We start from the raw sequence: 14,489 nt of genomic DNA, 5'->3' as shown, positions 1-14,489 counted from the left end.
TGTGGGGTGGGATGGCTAGTTGTCACTTTAACCCCTCCTCACCCCTAACCATGGGGCGTTAGAGTTATGAGTGTTGGCTGACGGAGTTGAAAGTACATCTGCAAAAGTGCCAACGTATGTCTCAGTATCACAACATAGTATATTTCGCACCTAGAGCAGAAAATGAGATTTTTCCGGCTCGAAATCGGTTTTCAAGTCCGAGGCCATAGGCCGAGGACTGGAAAAGATTGAGAGCCGGAAAAACATTTGTGCCCGTGGTGCGAACGCTATTTTTCGCCACACACAAAAATAAACAATATAGATATATGAGAATAGTTGTTTACTAAGCACTTCCGAAAGCAGAAGTGGAAGGTGATAGCTCCAGCAAATCTGAGGTAATCTGAATATCAAGGAATTGTCCAAGTATTTTTATTTTTTATTCTGATTTGTCTAAATAACCTGAAAGATTATGTTCATTTATGTGGGAGGTTGAGTTTATACTTTTTTATTCTTTCAAATGACAATAAGATGATATTATTATAAATGTTTCAATTATTGAATAATGGACACAAATAATGAAAAGTTTTTTGATCAGCTGTTTTCTGATCACCTTTCTTAGTTCCATGTTAGTGGCTGGAAAGGTTACTCTTTCCGGCCTAGGTCGGAAAGAAACCTGTTCTGACGTCAGATGAGAGTTGTCTGCAAACAATGTCTTTGAGATCTATGAAAACTGCAATATTTTCAGTCAAGATTTCCAGGACTATATTCCGTACAAAATTACTTCAGACTTGGAGGCGCAGCGGAATGGAGGAAGATCATCCAATGACAGTGATGGATTGAGTCATAGGTGGAAGCGCAGTTGTTAATTTGTCGACTAGAATCAGTCGAGTCAGTGCATGCATAGAGGAAACTTCCTAAGTTTGACATGAACACTGGAGAATTATAGAACGCTAGCCGGTTCATAACTGCGACATAGCCGCCGTTGTATCTCTGCCGCTGTATGCCTTCTCTGCTGCGCATGTCCATCTCAAGTAAGAAGTAATTTTGTACAGAGTATAGTGAAAACCAGGCTCAAAGGTGGATTAGCACACATTGAACCGTGAAAATTTAATTCTCACAATAGAGTGTACTTTCTATCACCACCAGCACATTTAAAATACAGATGGAAAATTACTGAGATATTGCAATTATCCAAATGCTAATGAATCAATTATTATTATTAAACGAAAATCCAAATTAAATGCTGTAATTCACCCCGAAGACTTCTGCTACTGCAAATATCGACAACAGGGTAAACAGCTAGATGGAAATTCGATGAGCGCTTCTATTCAAACATTATTTGTCAGCCCAGGAACAAATAATTTTTGAATAGTAGCGCTCATCGAATTTCCATCTAGCTGTTCACCCTGGGCTCGTACTGTGTACATGGAATGTGGTAAATTGTCTGATTCACAATTTACCAAGTAACAAGTTCCACGTTCCATGGGAGGAATTTTGACAGATTCTGTTCCAGAATCCTGTTCCAGTTCCAACTTTCTGCCCCACAGTCGAAGTGTGGTAAATTGTCCGACCTGGTACAGTTCCAACAGGTTCCAACTATCTGAGCTCTCATTGGTCGATTATTGTAGTCTGCTTGCTTCTCAGCGCATGCGCTGATAGTTTGTTTACCAATAGCATGGCATAGATTACATAACCAACAATGATGTTTGATAACCATTCATTAAATGAATTTTTCTTGATAGAAAATTTGAGAGTAATGGAATAAAAGAAATTTACATTTTTCTAGACGGTAGGTTTGTAAAACAGTCTTTCTTCATTCACACAGCTAGTAAACGACACATTTTAGTGTAAATCGACTTTATATGTGCGCGCCAAAAGCTTGAACCAACGATTTTGAAATGGCGTTCCATGGGAACATTTTGCACTAGTCACGTGATGGAACAATTTATGATTGGAACTGGAACAATTTACTGTACACAGAACGTTCACCCTGTTGTCAATATTTGCAGTAGCAGAAGTCTTCAGGGTGAATTACATCATTTAATTTGGATTTTTGTTTAGGTGTTAAATAATAACATTTAGAATAGTTAACAAAAATAAGGATAAAAAGAGGTTGTTTTGCTGTTAAACATCGATGGAGAATTCAAATAATTCTCCATTTTATATACTTCGCCCATAGTGAGGTCCACGTTATAATGACAGTATTTGATCAACTTTGGTTTTGCTATCCTTGTCTATCATCCGACAAAGCCGGTGGTACCATCCTTTTCTAGGTCCACAACGGTGCCAATTATGTTTTTGACGGTGTAGAAATATGTTTAATTAATGCAGAGAATCGGCATCGCTATTATTCTATCTTTATCCACTGTCATTTTAACGTGGACCTCACTATAGCTTCCACAGTGTATGTTCCTATAACGAGGTCCACGTTATAACGGCAGTGAAGAAAGATAGGAGAAGAACGTTGCCGATCCTCTGTCTTGTCAATGCCTTCTATATAGACGTTTGCTGATACAGGTTTATTGATGTAATATTAACTGTTCATTCTCGTTTAAAATGATCAATTATATTTTATTAAGCAAGAAATAATATTCTCAACAATTCCATAATAAATTTTCATAATTAAGATGAAATATTTTTCCCTTTTTGTGTAGTTGAGTAGTTGATATTGTGGTAATTATTCATATTGAATGAAAAAGACTGAGAAATTGTCAAAAACCACTGATTTATTGATAATTAGAAATACTTGAATGATAAACTGGAGTTTATCAGAGATTGACAATGGTGTAATCCGAAACCGGTCTTTCTAATTATCAATAAATCAGTGGTTTTTGACAATTTCTCAGTCTTTCTCATTCAAAATGAAATTTTTTGTTCACTACCTATTAATTGTACATTTTCAAAAGACGATCCCGCAACAGAGCAAAGCGAGAAAGAGATAGCGCTATCCGCTTTTTTGAATGATAGACAAGGATAGCAATACCATTGCTAATCAAACACTGCCGTTATAACGTGGACCTCCCTTTAAGAATATTTACAGGATATAATTATTATTTAACGAAAATCCTAAATAAATGCTGCAAATCACCCCGAAGACTTCTGCTACTGCAGACATTGACAATAGAGTTAACAGCTAGATGGAAATTTGATGAGAACTACTATCCAAAAATTAGTTGCCAGCCCGGGAATCGAACCCGGTACCTCCCAATTGCCAGTCAGGAATGCTTAACCTTACACCAAACTGACAATCTCTGGATAGTAGCGCTCATTTTATACGAAGCCTTGGCTTGTTTGGTGTAAGGGTAAGCATTCCTGACTAGCAATTGGGAGGTACCGGGTTCGATTCCCGGGCTGGCAACTAATTTTTGGATAGTAGTTCTCATCGAATTTCCATCTAGCTGTTAACCCTGTTGTCAATGTCTGCATTAGCAGAAGTCTTCGGGGTGATTTACAGCATTTATTTAGGATTTTCGTTGAATAATAATTATATATGAATAAGCATTTTATTAAATGCATTCTCTATTTAATTCCATCTGTAACTGGTTGACCGCTATGGCTTCGTATAAAATGAGCGCTGCTATCCAGAGATTGTCAGTTTGGTGTAAGGGTAAGCATTCCTGACTAGCAATTGGGAGGTACCGGGTTCGATTCCCGGGCTGGCAACTAATTTTTGGACAGAAGTTCTCATCGAATTTCCATCTATCTGTTAGCCCTGTTGTCAATGTCCGCAGTAGCAGAGGTCTTCGGGGTAATTTGCAGCATTCGTTTGGGATCTTCGTTAAATAATAATTATATATTAATTAGCATTAGAATAAATGCATTCTGTATTTAATTCCATCTGATTCACAGGATATATTGATCGAGGATCAGGAAAAACATTGGGTAGAGGAAGCTCCTGAGAAGAATAAAATAATGACTCATTACGGAAAGATTTACTTTCATGAAAATAGTTTTATTAAATTATCACAAAATTAATAAATATATTCTAAGATCTACAATAATTTCAATATATGTAGTCGTCTACTGTACAATAAGGACTCGCTTCGTCTTACATAAAATTTGAAAAGGGATTTGGAAAGAATACATTTTTAGAATTTGGCTTGCATTTTCAATCAGATTTACCATACATCAAGTATCAGATTTGATTCCATTTTGGGAATGATGAAGGGTTAATCCAAGCTCACGACTTGTTGACAGGTTCATCAATGCTGGTCCAATGAGATCTGTACATCGATGATTTCATTGATGAGAAAGTTTGGAAGTTTTATTGGGAGAATCTAGTTCAATATGGGTCCCATCTTGAGCAATAATTTTTAAAGTACATTGTTAAGGCTACTTTATCGCCTAGAACATATTTTCACACTGAATTTAATCTTAAAGATTACTAATTAAATTTACAACAAATTCGGTTACTATCTCAAGTTACCTAATCATGTGTGTTTTTCGGATGCAATACGTTGCTTTTGAGAAGATACAGAACAGCATCTGTTGCTTATGGAAAGATACATTGAAGCTTCTTGTGTATCTCTTCGGATGCAACACGTCGCTTTTGAGAAGATACAGAACATCATCTGTTGCCTATGGAAAGATACATTGAAGCCTCCTGTGTAAATTTTTGGATGCAACACGTTGCTTTCGAGAAGATACATAACAGCATCTGTTGCTTACAGAAAGATACATTGAAGCTCCTTGTGTATCTTTCCCGATGCAACAAGTTGATTTTGAGAAGATCATCTGTTGCTTATGGAAAGATACATTGAAGCCTCCTGTGTATATTTTTGGATGCAACACGTTGCTTTCGATAAGATACATAGCAGCATCTGTTGCTTACAGAAACATACATTGAAGCTCCTTGTGTATCTCTCCAGTTGCAACACGTTGGTTTTGAGAAGATCATCTGTTGCTTATGGAAAGATACATTGAATCCTCCTGTGCATCTCTTAGGATGCAACACGTAGCTTCTTAGAAGACACATAACAGCATCTGTTGCTTACAGAAAGATACATTGAAGCTCCTTGTGTATCTATCCGTTGCAACACGTTGATTTTGAGAAGATCATCTGCTGCTTATGGAAAGATACATTGGAGCCTCCTGTGTATATTTTTGGATGCAACACGTTGCTTTCGAGAAGATACATAACAGCATCTGTTGCTTACAGAAAGTTACATTGAAGCTCCTTATGTATCTTTTCAGGAGCGACATGTTGGTTTTGAGAAGATCATCTGTTGCTTATGAAGCCTCCTGTATATATTTTTGGATGCAACACGTTGCTTTTGAGAAGATACAGAAGAGAATCTGTTGCTTACAGAAAGATACAATGAAGCTTTTTGTGTATCTCTCCAGGTGCAACACGTTGGTTTTGAGAAGATCATCTGTTGCTTATGGAAAGTTCGATGTTTTTGAACGGGTAGTAATGTAGTCTAGTGGGCCTTCCGCCGATTGGCAAACCTGCAGGACCCGGACTGTATGTTTGTTGAATGGTGGAGGATGATGTTTTCAGGATTGTCTAGAACCTAGTAGTTGAGGGCGGTGGAGGAGCAACAGGGATGTTGGGGCTCTCAGGATGGAAACCGTTCTCGTCAGCTGTGTAGGCGACCTGCACGGGCGTGCCCTCGGGTGAGGTGTACGAGTAACTGCCTTGCTTCACTAGGACATAATCCGTGCCATCCGGGGTCTGCTTCAAGGTCCCAGTTTCGTCCACTCGTTGCCCATCGATAGTTGAGTAGCTGTGGAACAAATGAAAAAAATGTTCATAAATACAGGTGATTGAAAGGTGGCGCACAACAATACACACAAAAGCAGCGTTTACACCGGAGTTAATTGACCGAGCGAAGTGTGGTCTAAGGAACATACAGGTGATTGAAAGGTGGCGCACATCAATACACACATAAGCTGCGTTTACACCGGAGTTAATTGACCGAGCGAAGTGAGGTCTAAGGAACATACAGGTGATTGAAAGGTGGCGCACAACAATACACACATAAGCTGCGTTTACACCGGAGTTAATTGACCGAGCGAAGTGAGGTCTAAGATTCAAGTCGACGGTTTGGCATTTCTCTAAGAGCCTGTTCACATGACAGCGATTCACGTTTGGTTGTCGCGCGGTTGACCAACGGAGCGGTTGCCAGGTATAGGGAAACACATGGTGCCGTACTCATGCATCGCTTGGTTTTAGTAGTCGCCGGCGAATCGCGGCGGTTACGCTCGGTTGTCGCTCGGTTGCCGGGCGGCTCGATATACTAAAGCAGGCATGAGAGCGTACACATGTCTTCAGTCAACCGAGCGGTTTCGATCAGAGAAGTAATATATGTTTAAGAGTAATTATAGTGATTAAGTACATTGATTAAGATATTAAGATTGAGTAGGTACATAGATGTTGTACCTAGTAATTATTTATCAATAATTACTAGGTACTAGGTAACTACTAGGTAGAATAATTTATCTAAGTGATTAAGATATTGAGATTGAGTACAAAGATGTTGTACCTAATAATTATTTATCATAACCGAGCGCAAACCGCTCATGAATCGCTGGCATGTGTACGAGGCTGGCAAACCGAGCGATTTGCCAATCGAGCGATAACCGAGCGTAAATCGCTGTCATGTGAACAAGCTCTTAATGTTTAAATGTTTATATGTTTTTATGTTGAGCATTTACGGCGAAACGCGGTAATAGATTTTCATGGAATTTGACAGGTATGTTCCTTTTTAAATTGCGCGTCGACGTATATACAAGGTTTTTGGAATTTTTGCATATAAAAGGAAAAAGGAGCCTCCTTCATATGCCAATATTAGAGTGAAAATCAGACTATAGAATTATTCATCATAGATCAGCTGACAAGTTATTACACAGATGTGTGTGGAAGACAATTTTTTGCTTTTTATTCCGGCTGTTATATCATATGAATAGTCTCATTAAATGAAATCATATGGAAGTCAATTATATTGATAACAAGATCTTGTTAATAACAAGGAATTTTCTGTTAGAAACATGAGTTATTAACTTTTGTCAAGATTAATTTTTAACGATTCAGTCAAGTTAATAACTTTTTGTTAATAATACTCATGTTATTAACTCCGATGTTAACGCAGCTTTATGAATGAAATCTGTACATTATTTCTGAAAAATCTAGAAGGGAAATTGAAATTTGGGCTTCGAGGAGCACGAGATTGGTATTTTTAGAATCTATGTGCAAAATTTGGAGATCTGAATCATTCCTGGTTTTCCGGTATGCTACCCACAAGTTGACATGTTTTGATGCGAATAAACGAACAATCACTACCCTACTCTCTCTTATTATACAGAGTGTTCTGAAAAAGGTGCCCATAAATCAGGGCGTGATAACACTCATCAAAAGAAGAAAAAAGCTCCAATTAACATAGGTCCGAAAATGCTTGGTTACCAAGTTATACAGGTTGGAAGATTTTGTATAAATTTCTGTTCCCCTGCCGAAACGAAGCCCTACGGGTATTTGTTGGCTGTTAATTAAAATGTAAAATTTAGCGTAATTTTTGTAAATATAACTGAAAAATTGAATTAAACCGTTTCCAGACCTTTAGCTTCAGTAATTTTTAAGATATGTGACGAAATACGCACAATCTGGTCCTGAAAAACAAGTTCCATCAAGGTTTGAAGCGGATATCCTATGTTAAATGTAACAATAAACACAAAATATTTTTCATAGAACTTGTAGAAAATTCAATTTTGAAGAGAAAGATGTAGAATAAATCTATAGAAGACAAACGCAACCTTAAAAAATCATCCTTAGTTAGATACAAAACGCATGAAAAATAGAGAGCTTAAGGCTGTGCAAAGGTTAAAAATTAGCTTTTTACTCGTGATATTTTTCAAAGTTTCTGATTTGTTTATCATTGAGCTATCAAAATGAAAATGTTTTTTCTGCAAAACATTTTTTTCTGATCATTACTTTTTGAGATATGAGCGCCTAAAGTTTAAATTTTTGGGACAGAACATTTTAAATTCGGTAAGAGATGAATCCATGAGATTCAGAGGATAGATTTTTCATGGTATTATTGATCTAGTAAAACAAAAGTTTTCTGAAAATATCAATTTTTGAGATAGTTATTCAATTTACTAAAAATAACTCAACTGAAATTCATAACTTTTCCAAAAATTGATATTTTCAGAGAATTTCTGTTTTACTTGATCAACAATACCATGAAGAATCCATCCTTTTAGTACCGGTTGCACAACAGCCGGTTAAATTTTAACCGTGATTAATTCGACGAGAACCAATCAGAGAAGCCGTCTTTTCAAAAACGCCTTCTCTGATTGGTTCTCGTGAAATTAATCACGGTTAAAATTCAACCGACTATTGTGCAACCGGGCCTAAATCTCATAGATTTATATCGTACCAAATTTGAAATGTTCTGTCCCAAAAATTCAAACTTCAGTCGCTCATATCTCAAAATGTAATGATCGGAAAAAATGTTTTCCTGAGAAAACCTTTTTATTTTGATAGCTTGATGATATACAAATCGAAAAACTAAGAAAAATATCACTAGTAGAAAGTTTATTTTTAGCCTCTGCACAGCCTAAACAGATTATGACTATCTCATCCTGTATAGATTTTATAATCATTCAACATAACACAATTACCTAACAGAAAAATCCTGATATATGTGATGCAGCCTGAGAAACCAAAGTCGGATTTTCAGTTCTCTGTTTTTTATTTTATCTTCATAGAACACAAAATTCTGAATAATCCAACACTTGATTCATTCTTCTAACGTTAAAAATGATTTTTTTATGGAATTCAGTTCTTCATTTCTATTTTATCTTCATAGAACACAAAATTCTGAATAATCCAACACTTGATTCATCCTTCTAACGTTAAAAATGAATATTTTATGAATTTTTGAAAATCTATCGCTCAAAATTACGATTTGCGAGAAATTAGTTGTAAACTTTCTAGAATTTAAAAATTCATAACTTTTACCATAGAGAAACAATAGCTTGAGTAGATATCCCATGGTATAGGGCGTTTATGTCGCAACTTTTACTGTTATCTCAAGCCGATTACTGTCGATTATTGTCGATTTCTACTGTTTTGACCGGGTGAGAGTGTATGAACGGCACAATATTGATTGATTGATTGAGTACTTTATTTATGTAGATTACAATATATACTGGCTCATACACTTATATACATTAGCTTACAATACAGCAAAATTATAGATGAATTTACATAATATAGACTAAGAAAATAATTATTGAACTGTATATGATATGAAAAAGTAATTTGTAATATAATAACTATAGATATTATATTGTTATGCATCTACATAAATTGGCGGAGCTTTGGACATATCAATGTCCATTCTTCGGAAAGAATATTAAAAATATCCTCCCCACTAACTCTCTACCAAATGAGAGACTACCAGCGACATAAAGCTTCACAAGAAATAACTACGTGGACTATCAGCTTGAGATAACAGTAAAAGTTTGCGACATATACGCCCTATACCATGGGATATCTACTTACGCTATTGTTTCTCTATGCTTTCATTTACTCAAAGATAAGTGTATGAAATAGGTATTCTAAATGTTCAGTAAGTCATGTAGAATAAGATTATGGTAATTAAAAATTGATTATAATGGTTAGATCCATAATTGTTCGATTGAATAGATATTATTGAAATAAGTGATGACTATTTACCTGGAGACATACTGTCCGGCCTCATCATGTTGTTCGGATCGTGACAGAGCGGGTGCAGTCTGGTATTGTGAGGGGGCAAAACCGGCCGAAGGGGCAAAACCTGCCGAAGGGGCAAAACCTGCCGAGGGAGCGAATTGCCCCTGAAACTGTGGCATGGCAGCGGCCAAGCTGGCTAAACAGCAAAATGATATGAGTGCGTACATTTTAGGTGCTCTCCGAACTATTTGCAGAGAGGTAAATAATCAATAAATGGTTTTTGCTTGTCGCTAGACTCTGGCAGATTGACAAAGTGTGAATGAGATGTCGGCTAGACGGGTTCTTATACTAAAACGGACAGCGGAAACTGATAGGAGTGGGAGTGAGAGTGATAGAGAGGGTGTTTGTGAGTGGGGGCGAGCGGTTGGACTACTTTAGTGAGGTCCACGTTATAATGGCAGTATTTGATTGACAATAGTGTTGCTATCCTTGTCTATCATCTTTCTCTAGTGAGGACCACGTTTTAATGGCAGTTTTTGATTGACAATAGTGTTGCTATCCTTGTCTACCATCTTTCTCTAGTGAGGTCCACAGTTATAAATCCTTGTATCATCTTCCTATACTGAAGACCACGTTATAATAGCAGTATTTGATTGACAATAGTGTTGCTATCCTTGTCTAATCCTTGTATCATCTTCCTATAGTGAGGTCCACGTTATATTACTAGTAGTTCTGTGAACAGTAGACCTCGCGCTCAATAAGTTACATTGACCTGTTGTTGTCTTTTCTCAAAGATTAATAAATAATTTATCAATTTAAAATGTCTAGAAAAAATCCTGAATAAACATAGAGCTTTCTGTCCTATCGTACCGTGACGTGTCGTCCCGGAATGTGAGTGTGAACGCTGTTATCAGGTCTGGCTGCAACTGTCTACAACGTTGATGGAAAGATACATTTTCAAGAAGTTCGATGTTTTCGAACGGGTAGTATTATAATCAACTGTCTTCTAACGTTGATGGAAAAATACATTTTCAAGATGTTCGATGTTTTTGAACGGGTAGTACTAGTAGTTCTGTGAACAGTAGACTTCACGCAGTATTCTCATCCACAAGTACCTAATTAAAACAATAGACCTTATGGAAATACAGCAATAGACTGGCTTCTCCACACATCTGTGCAATCACTTGTCAGCTGATTTATGATGAATAATTCTATAGTCTGATTTTTACTCTAATATTGACGTATGAAGGAGGCTCCTTTTTCCTTTTATATTATCCTTGAAATGCAAAATTTCCAAAAACCTTGTATATACATCGACGCGCAATTAAAAAAGGAACATACCTGTCAAATTTCATGAAAATCTATTACCGCGTTTCGCCGTAAATGCGCTACATATAAACATTTAAACATTCAAACATTTAAACATTTAACCATTTAAACAATAAGAGAAATGTCATACCGTCGACTTGAATCTTGGACCTCACTAGTGTCATCTTTCTATAATGAAGACCACGTTATAATGGCAGTATTTGATTGACAATAGTGTTGCTATCCTTGTCTAATCCTTGTATCATCTTCCTCTAGTAAGGTCCACAGTTATAAAGACTGTATTTGATTGACAATAGTGTTGCTATCCTTGTCTAATCCTTGTATCATCTTCCTATAGTGAGGTCCACGTTATAAAGGCAGTATTTGATTGTCAATAGTGATGCTATCCTTGTCTATCATCTTTCTCTAGTGAGGTCCACGTTATAATGACAGTTTTTGATTGACACTAGTGTTGCTATCCTTTTCTAATCCTTGTATCATCTTCCTAAAGTGAGGTCTACGTTATAATTGCTGTATTTGATTGACAATAATTAGTGCTGCTATCCTTGTCTATCATCCTTGTATCATCTTCCTTTAAAGAGTCCACGTTATAATGGCAGTTTTTGATTGACAATAGTGTTGCTTTCCTTGTTTATTATCCATCATAGAAGGATTCATGTCAAATTTGATCATGTTCATCAACTTTGATTTTGTTCATCAATCTCCTTGATTTGTGCTAATCTAAAATTGGTCTTCAATCAAAATATATAATCCTCGAAATTCACAAGCTGACGTAAAGCGAAACTATAAAGTATAAACACGACCTAAAAGATGAAGAAACCTTGATAACTTTTATTCGAGTTATTTTTGGTAACTTTTTAAAAATTGAATAATTTCCTCAAAATTTGATATTTTCAGAACATTTTTGTTTCACTAGATAAACAATACCATGAAGAATCTATCCTCTGAATCTCATGGATTAATCTCTTACCGAATTTAAAATGTTCTGTTTAAAAAAATTGAACTTTAGGCGCTCATATCTGAAAAAGTAATGATCGGAAAAATTTTTTTTCTTGAGAAACTTTTCAATTTAGATTGCTTCATGATATACAAATCGAGAAACTTTGAAAAATATCAACAGTAGAAAGTTTATTTTCAGCTTTTGCACACCCTTAAGGGTTCGTAAGGTGAAAGGGTAGGTTAGGGGGTTAGAATTCTGCTTTCAAATAACAGTATGAAGGTATTATTCGAAATGATTTGATAATAAATTATTGTGTGGCAGAACTATAAAGCCTGCATGGAATATGTTTGTGTTATTGACCGAGCGAAGTGAGGTCTAAGATTCAAATCGACGGTTTGGCATTTCTATTAATGTTTAAATGGTTGAATGTTTAAATGTTTATATGTTTTTATGTTGCGCATTTACGGTGAAACGCGGTAATAGATTCTCATGAAATTTGACAGGTATGTTCCTTTTTAAATTGCGCGTCGACGTATATACAAGGTTTTTGGAAATTTTGTATTTCAAGGATAATATAAAAGGAAAAAGGAGCCTCCTTCATACGCCAATATTAGAGTAAAAATCAGACTATAGAATTATTCATCATAAATTAGCTGACAAGTGATTACACAGATGTGTGGAGAAGCCAGTCTATTGCTGTATTTCCATAAGGTCTATAGTTTCAATCAGGTACTTGTGGATGAGAATACTGCGTTAGGTCTACTGTTCACAAAACTACTAGTAATTTAAATGTACACACCACATGTTAATATACATGTAATTAAACTATAATATGGAGAGATAGACCAGTTACTATCAGGTACTTGTGGAAGAGAATACTGCGTGAGGTCTACTGTCACAGAACTACTAGTTATAATCATGTGGCTTGGAGTTGCTGAATTTTTCAATCATAATGTTTTGTTTTTGTTGATCCCAGCTATTGATAGCCTATGGTGGCACACCATTCATCCGCTATCCTTGACTTTGAAACTCCTGAGAGGCCAAAATACGTTCTTCTGAGTACTTTTGACAAATGAAAACATAATTTCAATTATTTCTGAGAAACTTTCTTGGTTTCACCAACTACTTATCTTTTGAAACAGAAAAGTTTCCAGCATGTCGAAAATTTCATGTTTTCTGCTCGAAATGTCTCGACATTGACAAACATAATCATTAATTAGAAAATAACTATAAATCGGATAAAAAATATCCAGACACCATTAGATAGGAGACATTCTCCCTGTTTATTTGATATAAAATAATTACGCTTTACCATGCCTCATGATTCTGAGAGAAGTGATATTCAAAAGATAAACAAATCTTTGCGATGTTTCCAATTTTATCATAAAAGTTGAATTTCCTTTTAATCCTTCAACTCTGAAACTTTTTTAGCACTACTAGGATATCGGGGATGATATTCTACATCCAATTCTGAGGTTGAATGGGAAATTTGAGAAAGTTGCAATTTTACACGATTTGGCAACCCTGTAATTTCTCCTGATGTCAAAGTAAGTTGGGCCGATATCTCGGATGATATTCTATATTCAATTCTGAGGTTGAATTGGAAATTTGAGAAAGTTGCAATTTTAGACGATTTGGCAACCCTGTAATTTCTCCTGATGGAGGGCCAAGTCTCAACTTATTTTCCACAGACTATGAAAGATGAAGAAACCTTAAGGGTTTGTAAGGCGAAAGGGTAGGTTGGGGGGTTGAATTTTTGCTTTTGAATGGAAAAATGCTTGTATTATTCGAATGATTTGATAATTTATTGTAAAACAGAAGCAGGAATCAGCCTAGGAATACCTAATTCATACCTAGGAAAGTCATAGATAAGCTCTATCAACTGCCACAAGTCCCATATCTGTAAAAATTTCAGGAGCTCTGCCCCATCTATGCAAAGTTTGATTTTAGATTCCCAATTATCAGGCTTCAGATACAATTTAAACGAAATATTTCAAGTGGAAGAGATTGAGCATAAACATCTCTACAATTTCTCTCACCTTAAATTGAAAATAAACTTGAAATTCGAGAAAATGTTATCTTCAATTATTGCAAACTGTTGGCAACCGTTGATTCTATTAAATCATTCACTATGAAGAGATAGCAGACCTCGTGCTTTTCCATAGCTATTGTCCTGACACCAGCTGGCTCAGATCTTTCAATGAATAGTGGACTTGAGATGCGCGTGAACACTAGCGACAGGTGATACATTTTCATAACGGCAAAAAAAGTTGTGTGAGTGCGCCACACCAGATTTTTATGGCCATATGTTCCGTAAGATTTTCGGGAATGCGATATTTTGCCTACCATCTTCTTGATTTGTTCAACTCTACAACATAGTCTATCCCATTCCTTTCCTCTCTCTTGTTTTGTCTTCCTAACTTGCATCTTTGTTTACTAGCAGACTAATTTCACCATCCAGGCACTCATGACAGTGTCGAATTTTTGTGAGTCGATATATCGATGCTACGTCGAGAAATCTCAGATTATAATCCTGGCGTGACTTTCTAGAACCGGATTCAATTTCGGAAGAAAAACAAGAGATTA

General features: G+C 36.1%; 1 protein-coding gene across 1 annotated transcript; it reads right to left on the bottom strand.

Annotated features, from left to right (window-relative positions):
- Positions 1 to 3,896: 3,896 nt before the first annotated feature.
- LOC111062103 (endocuticle structural glycoprotein ABD-4-like) lies at positions 3,897 to 9,955 on the bottom strand. The gene is made up of 2 exons (XM_022349803.2): positions 9,659 to 9,955; positions 3,897 to 5,705 (listed from the first exon to the last, which is right to left on the bottom strand). The coding sequence occupies exons 1-2, from the start codon at positions 9,859 to 9,861 to the stop codon at positions 5,486 to 5,488; spliced, it is 423 nt and encodes a 140-aa protein (XP_022205495.2). The 5' UTR covers positions 9,862 to 9,955; the 3' UTR covers positions 3,897 to 5,485.
- Between the last annotated feature and the right edge of the window lie 4,534 nt (positions 9,956 to 14,489).

Source organism: Nilaparvata lugens, chromosome 9 (assembly GCF_014356525.2).
Source record: "Nilaparvata lugens isolate BPH chromosome 9, ASM1435652v1, whole genome shotgun sequence".
Lineage (NCBI taxonomy): Eukaryota > Metazoa > Arthropoda > Insecta > Hemiptera > Delphacidae > Nilaparvata > Nilaparvata lugens.
Note: the sequence above shows the minus strand (reverse complement) of the source record. Positions and strands in the feature narration are given on the sequence as shown.